The 16,085-nt window shown below is 37.6% G+C and overlaps 1 protein-coding gene across 1 annotated transcript in view; it reads left to right on the top strand.

Annotated features, from left to right (window-relative positions):
- cblb (Cbl proto-oncogene B, E3 ubiquitin protein ligase) overlaps positions 1-16,085 on the top strand; it is a 148,498-nt gene that overhangs the window by 83,939 nt on the left and 48,474 nt on the right. Inside the window, exons 3-7 of the mRNA XM_052014292.1 lie at positions 1,013-1,169; positions 4,720-4,841; positions 14,003-14,140; positions 14,274-14,361; positions 14,778-14,909. Of these exons, the coding sequence (XP_051870252.1) occupies positions 1,013-1,169; positions 4,720-4,841; positions 14,003-14,140; positions 14,274-14,361; positions 14,778-14,909 (637 nt within the window). The remainder of the gene's footprint in view (positions 1-1,012; positions 1,170-4,719; positions 4,842-14,002; positions 14,141-14,273; positions 14,362-14,777; positions 14,910-16,085) is intronic.

The following is a 16,085-nucleotide window of genomic DNA, read 5'->3' on the forward strand; positions in this document are numbered from 1 at the left end:
CTATTGTTTATTCATAGGTTGTCTTTGGAAATCAATGTAAAATTACTGTACAAGTTAACAGTGTCAATTCCAGCTTTATAACAATATATGACAATACTGTTGCATAGAAATTGACAACTATTAAATAAGCATGTGGCTTAGAGTGACATACTTGGGGCAGTCAAAAAATGCAATTTTGCTATGTTCTCACAACCTATGTTTGTAAGTTCCTTTGCTTTCAGGTATAATAAAGCAAATCAAGCACTGAACAATTTTTTTCATTATTTTGCATTGTTTTACTGAACAGTAATTTGATCTTGTGCATATTTTCATTTTGGAGTAAGTACTTTCTTGGAAGGGGGTAACATAGACGAGGAATTCTCTAATTCTGACCTCTTGTGCATTCCCAGTTTTAATCAGTCTGACGTTAATGACCATACCTTCTGTATCCTGGGCCAAGGGCTCTGGAATTCCCTACAACGCTATTCAACTCCCTTCCTCCTTTAAGATGGTTCTTAAAATTTATCCCTCTGATCAAGCTTTTGATTAACTATCCCTGTATACCCCAATGCAGCTGGTTATCAAATTTGATTTGATAAAGCTCCTGTTAGCTACCCTGGGCCATCTTGCTATGTTGAAAGCACTATTTGAATCCAAGTTGTTTGTTTTTAATTTTCTCCTTTAGGCCTTCACATACTGTGATTTCTAATTCATATTATGAAAAGCTGTGCATGCCAATTTTGTATGCCTATGAAGTTAACAAAAGCAACGACAGGACATATTTACTTTCGTTGCCAGAATTGTTTTGTTTTGAATCAACTGTTGGTCAGCTTTTAATAGTTTTCTATGTTTGTGGTTGAATAAAAGCAGACTTGGTTATAAGCAAAGTTAATCCCAGGATAAATGGACAGTAAGTCTGAAAAAAGACAGGCTACATTGATAGTGATCTTTGTTCTGTAAATGCTTGCACGTTACTGTAATTTTTACAAAGCATGAATAACACGGATAGTTACTGGAATTTTCCTTCTTTCAGGACCATTGTACCCTGGAAAGTCTTTAGACAGTGCCTTCATGAAGTTCATTCTATCAGCTCTGGTTTGGAAGCCATGGCTCTGAAGTCTACAATTGATTTAACCTGTAATGATTACATTTCAATCTTTGAATTTGATATCTTTACTAGGCTATTTCAGGTAAGTTAATGACTACTAAAATAACTATTTGTTAATGAGGATAATGACTGTACACATTTCCTTGTTTTAAATTGGCATTTCAACTGTTCTGCTAATTTATTTTAATCTGTATGATAAGAAAGGTATAGTATTTTGAGCAGTCCTAGTTAGTCTAAACTTTTCAAAGAAGATCAAACTAAACTGTTGTGAACAAGCTGTAACTTCAAAAAGGCCAAATAAATAAAATGCAATTAGTTATGGATTTTTTCAATTGTTGCTTGGCTAGAATAAATAGTTTAAAACTAGAGTTGGTTGAGGGTGGCTAGGTTACAGGTGGTGGATGAAGATAGTAAGTACGTACAAATTGAACTCGCTGACAGTGCCTGGTGTCTCAGTATATGTTAGCTAAAATCCTCTGAACTAGAAAATTGTTACTATTTCTTGTAGTTTTGCTCATGTGTAAGGAATTCCTGAAAACGGAATTGGTGGGGATGCTCAGGAAAACCATTTAGGAAGTTTTGGGATAAAAAGAGATTTAGCTTGGCAACTTGTTTGGTGTATTTTCACAATAGGTCATGAGTTAAGAGAGCACACGGTACAGTGGTGAAAACTAATTGCCTGGCAGAAGAAAGGAGAGTTGGCCAATGAGTGTGTGTATGTTTAAGATTAGGGGATGCCTTTAGAACCAAGGGTTGGGTCTGACACAAGGAGAACAATTTCCCTCCTTGGGAGGGACTCAGTATTTGGTATTTTGGTAAGCTCTGTATTTCATGCTGGAGAGAGAAATGAATTGAAGAAGTTTATTACAAGTTGAAAGATTTCTTTACAGGCTTTGTATAAACGAGCTAATTCAGAGGGCTATATATTCCAAGTTAAGAAAAATGCCTTTAAAATTTCTTGATTACAAATTCTAGCCAGCTTTGTAGACATGAACAAAATTCCTTATATTTTTCACATTTTTATTTGAGATAATGTGTTTGAAGCTCTAAAAGTTATTTTTGGAAAGATTGAGTCCTTAGGAATCCCAAAATTACCTTGCACTAAATACTATTTGACATACCCTTGTGGCCCATTTCAGAGTAGTTTTCTGTGCTGTACAGGTATGAAGGTGGTGAAGCTCAGCATCAATTGACATTTCAGCAATTGGATTTTTAGAAATCTTCCAGCCATAATGTGAACTCATTTCTTGAGTGTCTTGTACTAAATAATGACAATAATGTAGTTTCTTATGGTGTGTTGTACAAAAAAGATTCTATATTTAATACTGTAATACAAATATTTTCATTTAAAACAGTAAAATACTTTGTCATAATATTGGCATTGTGTTCTCTGTTTTAGCCACCAGAGTAAGTTAAAGGCAATGGATGATGTTGTTTATGGTATATATTGCTAGCCAGCTGTAAGACTATCAAGAACGTTCATTTGAATAGTGTGCCTGCATGAATTCCAACAACTGAAGTCTTTAACTTTGAAAAATACTTCAAGTAAAAGCATGCATGTAGCAGGTTCCTATTTTAAATAGTAAACATTGACATCAGTGTTTGTCTTATCTCCTAATGTGAATATTCTAGGATAAATGCAGAGAGGAGAAGCAAGGCTCTTTCTTAAATATGGATTCCTTAGCTGCAAATATTGTATTATAAATGAAAAAATTAACATTGTTGAAAATATTTATTTGAAAGAAATACAGGTCTTCCCCAGGCTGCACTGGTTCCGTTCCTGTGAACTGTTCGTAATCAGGACAGTTTGTAAGTTGGAAATGCAGCCGCAAACCAAGTTCTCAAGCGGCAGAAAGTGCCTGCAGCCCTGCAGCAGCCAGCAAATCCATCCCGCCGGTCTCCCAAACACTCATTCATATGTGTGGGCTGTACGCAAGTCGGGCATTTGTAACATAAGGAAGACCTGCATAGGCCTGGGAAATGCAATAAAACCTAATTAAAGATTTGGGTGTGATACATTTGTATGTATTTGAAAAGTATATTGACAGCCGAAATAGGGACCATGTCTGTACATTAGCATCTGAAGAAATGACATCCATTCTTAGAGGGTTTTTTTCCATTAGCCCAGGAAGTGTGCTAATTTTGTAGATTTTATGTCCTTGTCAGGCACAAACAGGAATGACCATATTCGGATGGGGAAGTTGTCAGCTAGATCTCCTAATGTTAGTTTGCTATATGAAAGAAGAGATTCCGTTCCTGAAATGACTGACTTCTCATGGCTCTTTGGCCAATACAAGAGGTGATCCTTTTTATATTAAAGGAGTTTGATGCATACAATTGGACTGTCCCATAGAATAAACATCCTTGAAGATTTTTTTCAGGTGTCTCCAGAGATAACGCGTTATTATTGGTAAGCATTAGTATTAAGAGAGCACAGCAAACTATGGTTGTCTTGTAGGGCTAGGTTAAAGTTGGACCTTTTCTATTAAGAGTGTGAAGCTAAATTGTGTCCCAGGTCAATGATGTCTAATTTACCCTTTGATTAAGGAATGAAGTACTTAATCGAGGAATATGACAGGAAGTGACATGTGCATATGACTAAAATCAGATGTGATAGTAAATAAAAGCTAAGTACAATTAAGTTGTATTCAAAGCTCATTTATATTTCTGATTAGCTCTCTGTCTCTTATACAGGCATAGGGTACCAGATTAACGAAATCCATGAAAAATACTTCTCCAAAGTATAGTTTAGACAACGATTAAATGATGAGTGCAGTTTTAAATGTCCTATTGTAGAAAGCACATTAAAGCCACCAGGAAACTATGAATGGAAAGCCATAGACAAGAGCATGGAAACAACTTAACTGGCATCTTGCCAATGTAGTGGAGCGGGAAGGTGAATAAAAAGTTTAAATATTCAGGGTTTTGAGTGCCTGGATACAGAAATACTTAAATGCTTTTTCCTCTGGTTGAACAGATAGCCACAAGGGGGCACCACTTCAAAATTATCACAACGGAGAGGGCCGAGGAAAAATATGGAAGGTTGTTCAAAAGAAGAGCATTTATCAAAAGGGAGTGGTTGAGACCAAGGCCATGTTGCACACTTCACAAAAAAATCTCATAATTGATCACTCCTTTAATAGAAAAAGTGTTTGGGATAAACTGGGAGAGTGAGTCTACTTTTTTGGTCTGCTCAAATAAACAGTTGGCACATACATGACAGGCTGAATGTCAATTTTTTTTGTGCTGTAAACCAGCATAGCTCTGTGATATGAGCCCTGCTGCAGTTTCAGGAGCTGCATGGTCACCTGTCAGCGGTTAACATCCTTATTGTTTTTTTTATTAATATACAGTACATAAGACACATTCTACATATTATGAAATTTACAAAACACTGATGTCAATTAAATTAAAATTAAAATTTACAAATTTTAATTGAAATTTCAACAAAGGCCCCTATAATAAATACAACCATGTAATTCTTCAGTACAATTAGGGATACAAAAAATTAGGAAAGGATACAACTGATACAGGTTTTCTTGCAGCTTGGAGATAGAAACCCACTAACATTTAGTGTATGCAGTCTACCTTGATTGTTCAAAGGAAAAAAAATGATTGTGTTTCTTTGTTAGCCTTGGGCCTCTATTTTAAGGAACTGGAATTTCTTGGCTGTGACGCATCCTGGCTACATGGCTTTTCTTACTTATGATGAGGTGAAAGCTCGGCTCCAAAAATATATCAATAAACCTGGCAGGTAAGGAAGAGACAAACTGCAATGTAAATAGACTTCTTAAGTGGATTCCACTTTTAACTTCCTGGAACAACAGTGGTGTAAAGTTTTCTCCACTGGTGTCTAATTATAATTGTGTATAATGTATTTGATGCATTACAATTACTTTGTCAAATATTTAATGACTAGATTATATTTACACATTGCACAAGATAAGGGTAATTCTGGAGCAGCAGTTTATTAAATCAATATGTAACTAAAGTGTAGCATACTTACCTTTTTATGTATTTCGTATTTGTTCACTGTTTTTCTTTTGGGGAGGGGCAATAGAATTGCATGGTAATGTCTAAAGAACGAGGCTATTCACTATTCAAATGGATAATTCATTGTGCTATTATTTTAAGCAACCAGTTGTATCTCTTGCATCTTCCAGAAATGAAACAATTACATTTAGTTGATAATGCAAATTGTGGAATTACAGACAAATAAGCTTAATGTGGTTATCTTGACAGAAGAAGTATAAGATGATAGTGAAGAGATTGGAATTGGTTTATTATTGTCAGTTGTACCAAGGTACAGTGAAAAACTTGTCTTTCATACCGTTCATACAGATTACTTCATTACACAGTGCATCGAGGTAGTGCAAGATAAAACAGAATGCAGAGTAAAGTGTCACAGCTACAGAGAAAGTGTGGAAAATCATGTTATCATTAAAAGTGATGAGAGAAGCTGTACTAGTCTCTGAATCTCTGCCAGTAGAAGGTGGTGGATCACTGTCACCATTACCATTGAAGATCTTAGTTCCCAGACAGTTTGCTCTTCGGATTGGTGGATGTAGAAACGTTGCCACCCGGACAGCTGAAGACTGTAAGGGATAGGCTGTCATGGCTAAAGTCTTTCCCTCTGTTATCCTTCAGATACCTTTGTGACAGCCCTGCTTTTAGTTCCTCTCCTCCTACTTCTGGTTGTGTTAGACACAGAAAGAGACCTATTTGAAGGAAACGAAAACCCTTTAGTTTGACACAAAGAATTTCTCCTTGTTCCTTCATTGCTAAAACTACAGCTCTGCTGATCCCGATGGGCTTTCCTCCCTTTCAATTTCTTGAGGTTTGTTCTGCTCTTCATGCGTGATTTCCTGTGCACGACTAGTATTGTGTATTAGCTGAATATATATGGGCCAATTTGATAGGACAGGCATCAGATGTGTGGTGCACAATGATTGATGTCACTGCTGTACTCTCTGTATGCACGTGGTGTGTCCTTAGGACATACACAGAACCACCCACTCAGTCTTTTACACAGTTGCTGACATTGTATTCCAACAATAAGGAACAGGCTGTAGGTGGGGCCACAACAGTCACCACCAGAAGTTCCTGGGATCCAATGTGTTAGTCTTTCTCCTGTAACTGTGGACGTTGTATCAAATAATACTAAATGGGTAAAAGAAAAAGAGAAAATGCACAAGGATACTATGATTCTGCAAAAGTATATGGATAGATTGAGTGAGTAGGCAAAAGACTGGCAAACAGAGTTTAATGTGGGTAAGTGTGAGATCATACACCTCAGCTAGTGACATCAAAAGGCAGATTGTTACCTAAATGGAGAGAGACTGAAAATGAGTGAAGTTCCAAGGGATCTAAGTGTTCTGGTGCATGAATTTCAAAAAGCTAGCAGGCAGGTCCAACAAGTAATCAAGAAGGCATTTTGGACTTCATTGCAAAGGGATTGAAGTTTAAAAATAGTGAGGTTTTGTGGCACTTGTACAGGGTGTTGAGGTCTCACCTGGAATACTGCGTATATTTTAGATATCCCCTTACCAAAAAAAAGAGATAGTAACATTGGAGGCAGTTTCACCAGCCTAATTTCTGAGATGAGAATGTTGTCCTACAAAGAGAGACTAAATACTTTGGGCCTCTGTTCCTTGGAGTTGAGAAGAACGAGGGTTGGCCTTATTCAAACATAAAAGATCCTAAGGAGGTTTGACAGGGCAGATGTTGGTTGTTATCACTAGTGGGAGAGTCTCGAACAAGGGGGCATAACTACGTGATGAGACCAGTCATTTAAAACTGAGATGCATAGAAATTTCTTTTCATATAGGGTTATGAATCTCTAGAATTCTCTGCCCCAGTAGCTGGATCATTAGAAGTATTTAAAATGGATGTGGATAAATATTTGATAGATTGAGGACTAGAGGGGTATGGAGAAAAAGCACAGAAGAGGAGTTGAGCCCAGTATAGATCAGCCATGATCATATTAAATGGTTGGTCTACTCCTGTTGCTACTTTCTTGTGTTATAGGCCCATAAGAAAAAAAATACAAAAAAGGCTAAATTCTGTTTTCAAAGAGTTGGCTGTTCACACTTTAATTTCAGAGGACAAACATTTCCCTTGGGTAAGGAAGTTGGGCAGATTTCCTTTGTGCCCTCGCAATCTACTTTCTTTCACAGAGTCTACTTTATCTGGAGTCCCCCAGGAAGTTTAGATACATGTTTAATGAGCATAAGTTCTAGGAGGGAAATAATTCAGAAAAAGCATGGTGCCTGTAAAAGCTTTTAAAATACTTTTTGAAATTGCAATTTACATCAAGGAGAAATCTGCTCATGCTCAAGATCTGGACAGACAGTGGTGGGAATAGCATTAATTCCTTGAGTCTTCAGTTTCATCCTCCACATACCCCGAGCCACTCTGGTGCAGCCTTCAGGAATGTATGTCACTGGTCACTCTTTTGAAGGAGTTGTGGCCACCTTGGAAATTACCAGCCCTCACCATACAGTTTCTGTTGGCACCCTATGTTAATATATATTGCAGAAACATTCCTTTCAAATACGGAAGTAATGAAGTACAACCATTATTTTTCAGTATCAATGTACCAATATCAAGTTGATTTTTGTGTAAAAATGAGGAACTGGATTTTTTTTTAAGGCGTATTGTTGTGAAATATTTTCCATTCTTTGTGTGAAGCACGGGGTTTTAGTTCTCCCTGACTGTTGACAAGCTAGTACAGGACTAGATTACAGTACAAAATGCTGGAGAATGTCAGCAGGTCAGGCAGCATCTGTTGAGGCAAAAACAAGAGAGTTTTCAGTGGGAGGGTGGAGAGAACAAAGGGAATGAATGCCTTTGATAGAGTGGAAACCAAGGTTGTCCAGGTGACACAGTTGTTTTTTCCGGCCTCTAGTTAATCACTGCAGATTCACCTGGACATTTGTAAATAGCAAGAGGTGAATAGGGCAGTTTGGAACTGGAATTTGATGCGGGCAGAGAGATGAGTTTAGCTGATTCTTCCCTGATTGACAATGATGAAATATTTGAGGTTTTACAACAGTAATAGGGGCTTTAATGGTCATTTTTGTAGTACCATTACAAATTGCCAGATATATTAAATCGAGATTCATAAGTTATCCCTCTTGGACATGATCTTGTTATCTCTGGGTTATTAATCCAATATTCTTGCAACCAGCCTATCCTATATGGTCGCAGAGTTTGAATGGTCAAGTTGCCTCTTTTCAAGCATTCTGAAATGAGTTCAAGGGTAAAAGTGTGTAAATGTAATATATACCTTCAATAAATTTAAGCAGTTGGTTGGTCAATACAATATAATTTATGAAAACCTTGATTGGAAGATTTCTCTATTTCTGCTAATTAAAATTATACTAAATTTAAATTTTCTACATTGGTTCTGTGTTTTGAGTGAGATACCTGAAATTGCTTGATATATGCCTGTTTTGACATTTGGAAGGCTGGTCATTTTCTGGTGTTTGGTGCTTACTTTGCACCCTTCTGTTTATTTTTATACCATATGTTCTTAGATTGCTTTCATTACTGCCTCGGTTCTAAGTAAAAGCCAGCCTAAATTAAGTATTTGAACTGGCAAATTTAATTTACTGAAAGGTGGGATTTATTAGCTTTAATTGCAAATTATGTCTGACAAAGTACAGTAGATTGTCAACTGCAGCTGCACATCAAGCCTTAGCATGTAGATTGAATATAATCTGGAAGCCCTAGGGCACAAACGAGTACTTGCCTTCAGCAAAAATTTTGCCAGCATCTTGCTGTGTTCAAGCTACTCATTTTAAATTACTTCTAAGGTTCTTATTAAATGCCAATAGGGTTGATCTCAGTAGTGCTATGCAAGGAAGTCCCATTGACAAAGATTGGGACTGATTTACTGGAAGTGCCTGTGCGGCTAAGATTGACTGCGTTATAAGGCAGTTAGATTGTAATAGGCTGGACTGTAATAGGTTATTTATATTGACTCTGGAAAATTGAATGTATCCCTTAATTAAATCAGGGAATATCCATGACATACTGATCTTTTTCAAACACTCTTCGATACATTTCTGGTAAATGGACTTGAAGGGGTAAACGGGTTGACATGAAAACTGCACGTTTCATTTAAATTCATCTGTTAATAGTTCAGTGGATAATAATAACTTTTTATTATTTAAAAGGGAATGTTTTTTTCTCTGTGCATTGACCATACAACTAACTACACTTTAGATTTGTTTTTGAGAATTTAAGCATAATCCTGCTTTTTTCCTTGCTCTTGGATGTGAAACTTTAACCCATCTCTAATGTCTTAAAATGACATGCATCTCTCATTTTCATACAATTGCAAAAGGTTACTTCTGAATGGGGCTGTGGGAAGTGCATAACTATACAAAGAATCGTTTCTGTTTTTTTTATTGTACCATTTGTATTTTATTTTAAATTTATTATATTGCTCTGACTATTGAACTTGATCAGTGTGAATGCACCATGCCTCTTGGCATCACAGTCCAAATATGAGGTATCTGAACTGGGTTGACAGGATTTGAATGGAACCTTGTGTTGAATAGCACTACAGTGCTGTTGAGTTTATGGAGGTTGGATGGTGTGATTTGGAGTCGTGCAACAGCATTTGAAGGCCCTGATGAGAAAGCACCTTAAGAAACTGGTACGGCTACTCACAACAAGCTACTCAGGTGGTATAAATGAGCAGAAAGAAAATATTGCCAATGTCGTAAATTCTGAAATTAAAACAAAGTGTTTAAAATACTCAGGTCCGATAAGAACAAAATTACTATCTCGGATGTGTTATTGACTCTTTTACTCTTCACAGATGCTGCCAGATTTGCTGAGCATTTCAACATTTTCTGTTTTACTTGAGCTTACAAGAACAGTCAAATGGTAGCTCTTTTTAACCCTATGTAGAATTGTGTCACTCCTGAAATATTATTAACATCAACCTAAGCTGTCATTTTAAAATGTTGTAATGAAGTGCAAGTCGGTAGCGTAGCGGTCAGTGCGACGCTATTACAGCGCCAGCGATCGAGGTTCGATTCCCGTCGCTGTCTGTAAGGAACTTGTACGTTCTCCCCGTGTCTGCGTGGGTTTCCTCCGGGAGCTCTGGTTTCCTCCCACATTGCAAAGACGTATGGGGTAGGTTAATTTGGGGTTTAAAATGGGCGGCGCGGACTCACTGGGCCGGAAGGGCCTGTTACCACGCTGTAAATAAAACTTAAGAAAAACTTATCCATGGAATTGCATCTTATAATGCTTTTTTGAAAATGTTTGCATTGGTCTTAATTTGTATTCTGGTCATAATCATTCACACACAATGATAGTGGCAATAAATTTTGATTGCCTGAATGAATTAGTTTTATTTCTCTGTACTCCCATTATGTTTCTATATTCATTAAACTTTCTGGGTGATATACTAATCCTCTGTAATTTTAGGTTGCAATGTTTAATAGATCTCTTTCAGCTGCTAAAACATTTCTTGCCCACCTGTTAATTTTGTACTTGTGTTCAATAGGAGTCTCTAATTCATAATTAAACACATTTTCAAACACATCCATTTAAAACTTAATCTCATCTGTTCTGATATCCAATCTTTCTGTGGCAACCACAATTTCTCATGAAGAAAACAGATCCTTCATTTTCTCCAGTATGTCTACTTTTTTAAAAACATTATTCTTCTATCTGTGACCTTATGCAGCCAGCCATATTTCTGAAAATGCATTTGCTTAAGATAATAACCTTTAGCATCTAACTTTTTTAATAGCTTGTCTGACATTCTGTATTTCCACTATATATAGTGGGAAAATCAAAGCCATTGCCATTGGCCCCTGTTGCAATCTCTTTTGCTTAGCCATTAACCCTAACCCTTTTCCTGATTTGATTCTGCTTGCTGCAGCCCTGATATTGTATTTGATCTTGCATTGAGCTTCAGATCACCACGTATCCAGGCTATCACTAAGACCATTCACTCACACCTCTTTAATATTGCCTGACTACATTCTTTCTGTATCTCAACTGTTACTGAAAGCCCCATAAATGCATTTATTACCTCCTGGACTTGACTATTCTGGTGCACTCCTGATAACTTCCCTTGCTGTAATTTCCATGAACTCGAGGTCATTCCAAAAATTAGATGCCTCTTTCCCTAACTCTCACTGTCCTATTCGCCCATTCCCCTGTGTGGGATGACTAATATTGGTTCCTGTTAAGCAACACAATGTTTTAAAATTCTCATCCTTGTTTTCAAGTGCCTCCATTGTTTTAGTCCTCCCTTAATCTCATAAGGTCCTTCAGCGTTATAACATTCTGACATGGCTGCATTCCTCAACTGTGACTTCATGAATTTATTTGCTTTGACTGTATATAATGTGTATGTCTATCTTCTCCTTTAATATGCTCCATAAAACCTACCTCTTTGAAGCTTGATCATTTGTCTTAATATAACTTTCTGCAGCTCATTGACCAAAAGAACTGAATGTAATATGGGTTGGTTAAATCCTTTAAAGTTGTGCCATGCAATTTACGATGTCTCATTTTTCTACCAGATGGATCCTCACTATACCTTGTACAAAATTTCAATTGCCATGGGCTGAAGGTCTTTACTATTCTGTACCTTCCTGGGTCTACCCTTAACCTAGTTGTTTCTGGCACTTAAAATCACTTTGTGAAAAACTTGAGATACAGTAATGTAATCAGAAAAGTGATATTCAGAATTGTATAAAGATATTCAAAATATGCACTACTGCGCCTACAGGACCACAGTACTACAAATTTCATTTGGCTCATTGCATCCCCAAAAATTTGGTTTCATTCCTTTAAGATTGGGAAATTTCATGATGTGGATGTATTTTCATACTGTTCATGATAAATTTCTCTTTATTGATACCGGTTTTATGTCAAGTAGTACTTATTATTTGGCTACCTCTGACAAAATAACTTGAAACTTAATTGAAACCTGTGTTTGAAAACTATATTTTCTGATCATCTAGTTTTATTATTGAGTTTAATTTAAAAAAAAAGTTTTGTTATCCCTGAATACATTTAGCTTGGTACTCAAATTAAACAGATTGCAAGAAATAAACACCTTCAACTTTTGGCAGTGTTATGTCTATGATTGAATGAGAGATGGCCTCGTTGAAATATACAACATGTTTTAGAAGAGACACAGGAGACTGCAGATGCTGGAGCAATAGACAACCTGTTGGAGGAACTCAGTGGATCAAACAGCATCAGCAGGAGGAAAGAAATTGTTGAGGCCTTGACAGGGTAGATGTAGGAGGTATACTTGGATTTGGAATTGATTTATTATTGTCACCGGGGTACAGTGAAAAACTGTCTTGCATACCATTCATACAGATTAGTTCATTACACAGTGCATTGAGGTAGTACAAGGTAAAACAATACAGAATGCAAAGTCTCACAGCTAGAGAGAATGTGCAGTGCAGATAGAAAACAAGGTGCAAAGTCACAACGAAGTAGATTGTGAGGTAAAGAGTCCATCTTATCACACTAGGGAACCATCCAATAGTCTTGTAACAGCAAGATAGAAGCTGTCCTTGAGCCTGGTAATATGTGCTTTCAGGATTTTATATCTTCTGCCTGATGGGAGAGGGGAGAAGAGAGAATGTCCCAGATGGGTGGGGTCTTTGATTATGCTGGCTGCTTTACTGAGACAGTGAGCAGTATAGACAGAGTCCATGGAGGGGAGGCTGGTTTCAGTTCCCATACCAAGCCGTGATGCATATGGATAGGATGCTTTCTATGGTGCATCAATAGAAGTTGGTGAGTGTCAAAGGGGACATGCCAAATTTCTTTAGCCTCCTGAGGAAGTCGAGACGCTGGTGAGCTTTCTTGGCCATGGCATCTACATGGTTAGACCAGGACAGGCTATTGGTGATGTTCACTCCTAGGAACTTGAAGCTCTGAACCCTCTCGACCTCAGCACCATTGATGTAGACAGATGCATGTGCACCACCCCCTCCTTCCTGAAGTTAATGACCAGCTCTTTTGTTTTGCTGACATTGAGGGAAAGGTTGTTGTCATGACACCATGTCATTAAGCTCTCTATCTCCTTCCGGTACTCTGACTCATAGTTATTGGAGATACAGTCCACTACAGTGGTATCATCTGCAAACTTATAGAAGGAATTAAAACAGAATCTGGCCACGTAATCATGAGTGTACTTCCTCTTGCTGAGCGATCTTGAATTAAGGGTCAGAGTCTGAAACTGAGTGGAGGGCCATTCAGGACTGGAATGGCGAAAAAATTCTTCACATAGATGGCAGTGTCTTTGGAATTCTCTGTATGTGACAATAGCTCGCTGTGGCAAGTTTACAAAATGTAGTTTTAGATGCTGGTAGGCAGAATCAGCATCAGGTTTATTATCACTGACATATGTCGTGAAATTTGTTGTTTTGCAACAGCAGTACAGTGCAAGACATAAAAATTACTGTAAGTTACAAAAATAAATAAATAGTGCAAAAGAGGAATAACAAGGTAGTGTTCATAGACCGTTTAGAAATCTGATGGCAGAGGGGAAGAAGCTGTTCCTAAAATGTTGAGCATGGATCTTCAGGCTCCTGTACCTCCAACCTGATGGGAGCAACACGAAGAGGGCAGTGCTGCCACTACTCCTGCTTAGTTTCCATAATACCCAAACACTACTCTTAATATGTAATTTTTTGCTTACAATGTAATGTATATTGATTAACAAAACTCCTGATTAACCAGCAGGGTACCTGTATATGAACTGTGATTTTAAAAAAGTTACTTCTATGTAAATAAAATGCTGTTTGCAATTTAGAGATTGCCTTTTAAGTCTATTTAAGTAAGGTTGATCCATGTGGCGGAACTTTTGTACTGTATGTTCATTCTCAGTTATTTTATTTTCTGTTTCTACCACAGCTACATCTTTAGACTCAGTTGTACTCGACTTGGCCAATGGGCTATTGGCTATGTAACAAATGATGGAAATATCCTGCAGACCATTCCACACAACAAACCCCTTTTTCAAGCGCTAATAGATGGATGCCGAGAAGGATTGTATGTATTTGATGTTAAACCTTTTGATAAGTTGCAATTAAACAATAAGAAATAATGTCAAAATCTGCTTCAACATCTTAATTATGATGTGAGTACTTTAATTATGTAAAGGTTTTTTTTCCTGTTTTTTTAGTTATTTATACCCAGATGGGCGAAGTTACAATCCAGATCTGACTGGATTATGTGAACCAACACCTCATGATCACATAAAGGTTACACAGGTAAAGTAATTGTTATCCAGGTATTGCTTAAACCTTTATTGTCTTGAGACTGGATTACATAATGTCTTTTTCATGATCTCAATCTGCCAGATAGTGCACACATTTTGTGGGAGTAATGCTGTTTGTCGTGATGCTAAGGGAGAAATTTTCACAAATGAGCCAAACATCTGAAACTGGCACTTGCACATACAAACAGAGAGCATTATACTTAGCTGAAGGTCTCTTTGCAAAATTTATCATTAACAAAAGCAACTTCATTAAATATGAAGGACTTTTAAGAATCTCAACAGAAGCATTTAGAAACAAGCTCAAGGGTGAAGGTTGGTAAAATAGATAGCTTGCCACAACAGACTATACCAATAGTATTCTATGCGATTGACTAATTTTGCAATACTTTAAAACTCTCTCCCATTTAGGAACAATATGAGCTGTACTGTGAGATGGGTTCTACATTCCAGTTGTGTAAAATCTGTGCTGAGAACGACAAGGATGTGAAGATTGAACCATGTGGTCACTTAATGTGCACTTCTTGTCTGACAGCATGGCAGGTATGTGGGAAAACATAGAATGCTTGTGGCTACAGGATCCACAAAGGTATTTTGTGCATTACATTTATTTTTGTTTCATGCTTGAAGTTCAACTCTTTATCTAAAATAAAAACACAAATGCTGGAAATATTCAGCTGGTCAGGCAACATCTATCCAAAGAGAAACCAAGTTAATGTTTCTGGTCAAAGGCCCTTTGTCAAAACTGGGAAATTGAGAAACAAATTAGTTTTAAGTTGCAGTGTGGGTGGGAGAGGGATGGATAGGACAAAGGAAGGGTGAGACCAGGAATGTGAGGTAATTTCACTGTTTACTGAGTTGTGTTGTTGATTGTTATCAAACCTGCCAAAAAGGGTTGTGCTCTGTGGTTTAGAAAAATGACCTCTTATCTCTCAAAGGTCAAACGTCAGCTCTCAGTTACCTTTTTATACATTCCTCTGGACTATGAATATCAGGCATTTGTCTCCTAGAGTCACTGACCTCATTTTCTCTGGAGATCTTCCCTACGCAGCCACCAGCCTAGTCGTCATCCAACCTCAAAAAGGCCACTTTCATCCCCTCCCCTAGATCCACAAGCTGGACTGTCAGTCTGTTTCAACCTGCTCTTACCCCACCAAAACTCTTTCTTTCCACCTTCACACCATCCTATCTCCCCTGATCCTGTCCCTTCCCACTTATATCCATGACATATCTGATGCCTTCTGCCACTTTGACAATTTCCATTTTCTTAGTTCCTACAGGCTCACCTTTATTCTGGACATAACAATCCCTCTACACCGTTGTCACACACCAGGATGGTCTTTGCTTCTTCATCGAACAGAGTCTTGACTGGTTCCCCTCCATCGCTGCCAAGCAAATGACTGCAGAACTCATTCTCACATTGAACAACAATAGCTTCACTTTCTCTGGATCAAAGTGACAGCTATGAAAACTAGTGTGGGCCCATGGTATGCCTGTGTTTTGTGGGATACTTGAAGCCGTCCTTGATTCAGTCTTATTCTAGTCCCCTCCTTCAACTATTTTTCTGGACCATTGATAACTACATTGGTGCTGCTTCCTGCACATATACAGAACTTGTAAATTTTATTACTCTTGCTGACAATTTCCACTGACTTCCACAACTATCTCATCTATACTTCCTTCCAAGCTGCTTCCCTTGAGGACTCCATTCCAATTTCT

This window comes from Pristis pectinata, chromosome 4 (genome assembly GCF_009764475.1).
Source record: "Pristis pectinata isolate sPriPec2 chromosome 4, sPriPec2.1.pri, whole genome shotgun sequence".
In the NCBI taxonomy this organism is placed as follows: Eukaryota; Metazoa; Chordata; class Chondrichthyes; order Rhinopristiformes; family Pristidae; genus Pristis; species Pristis pectinata.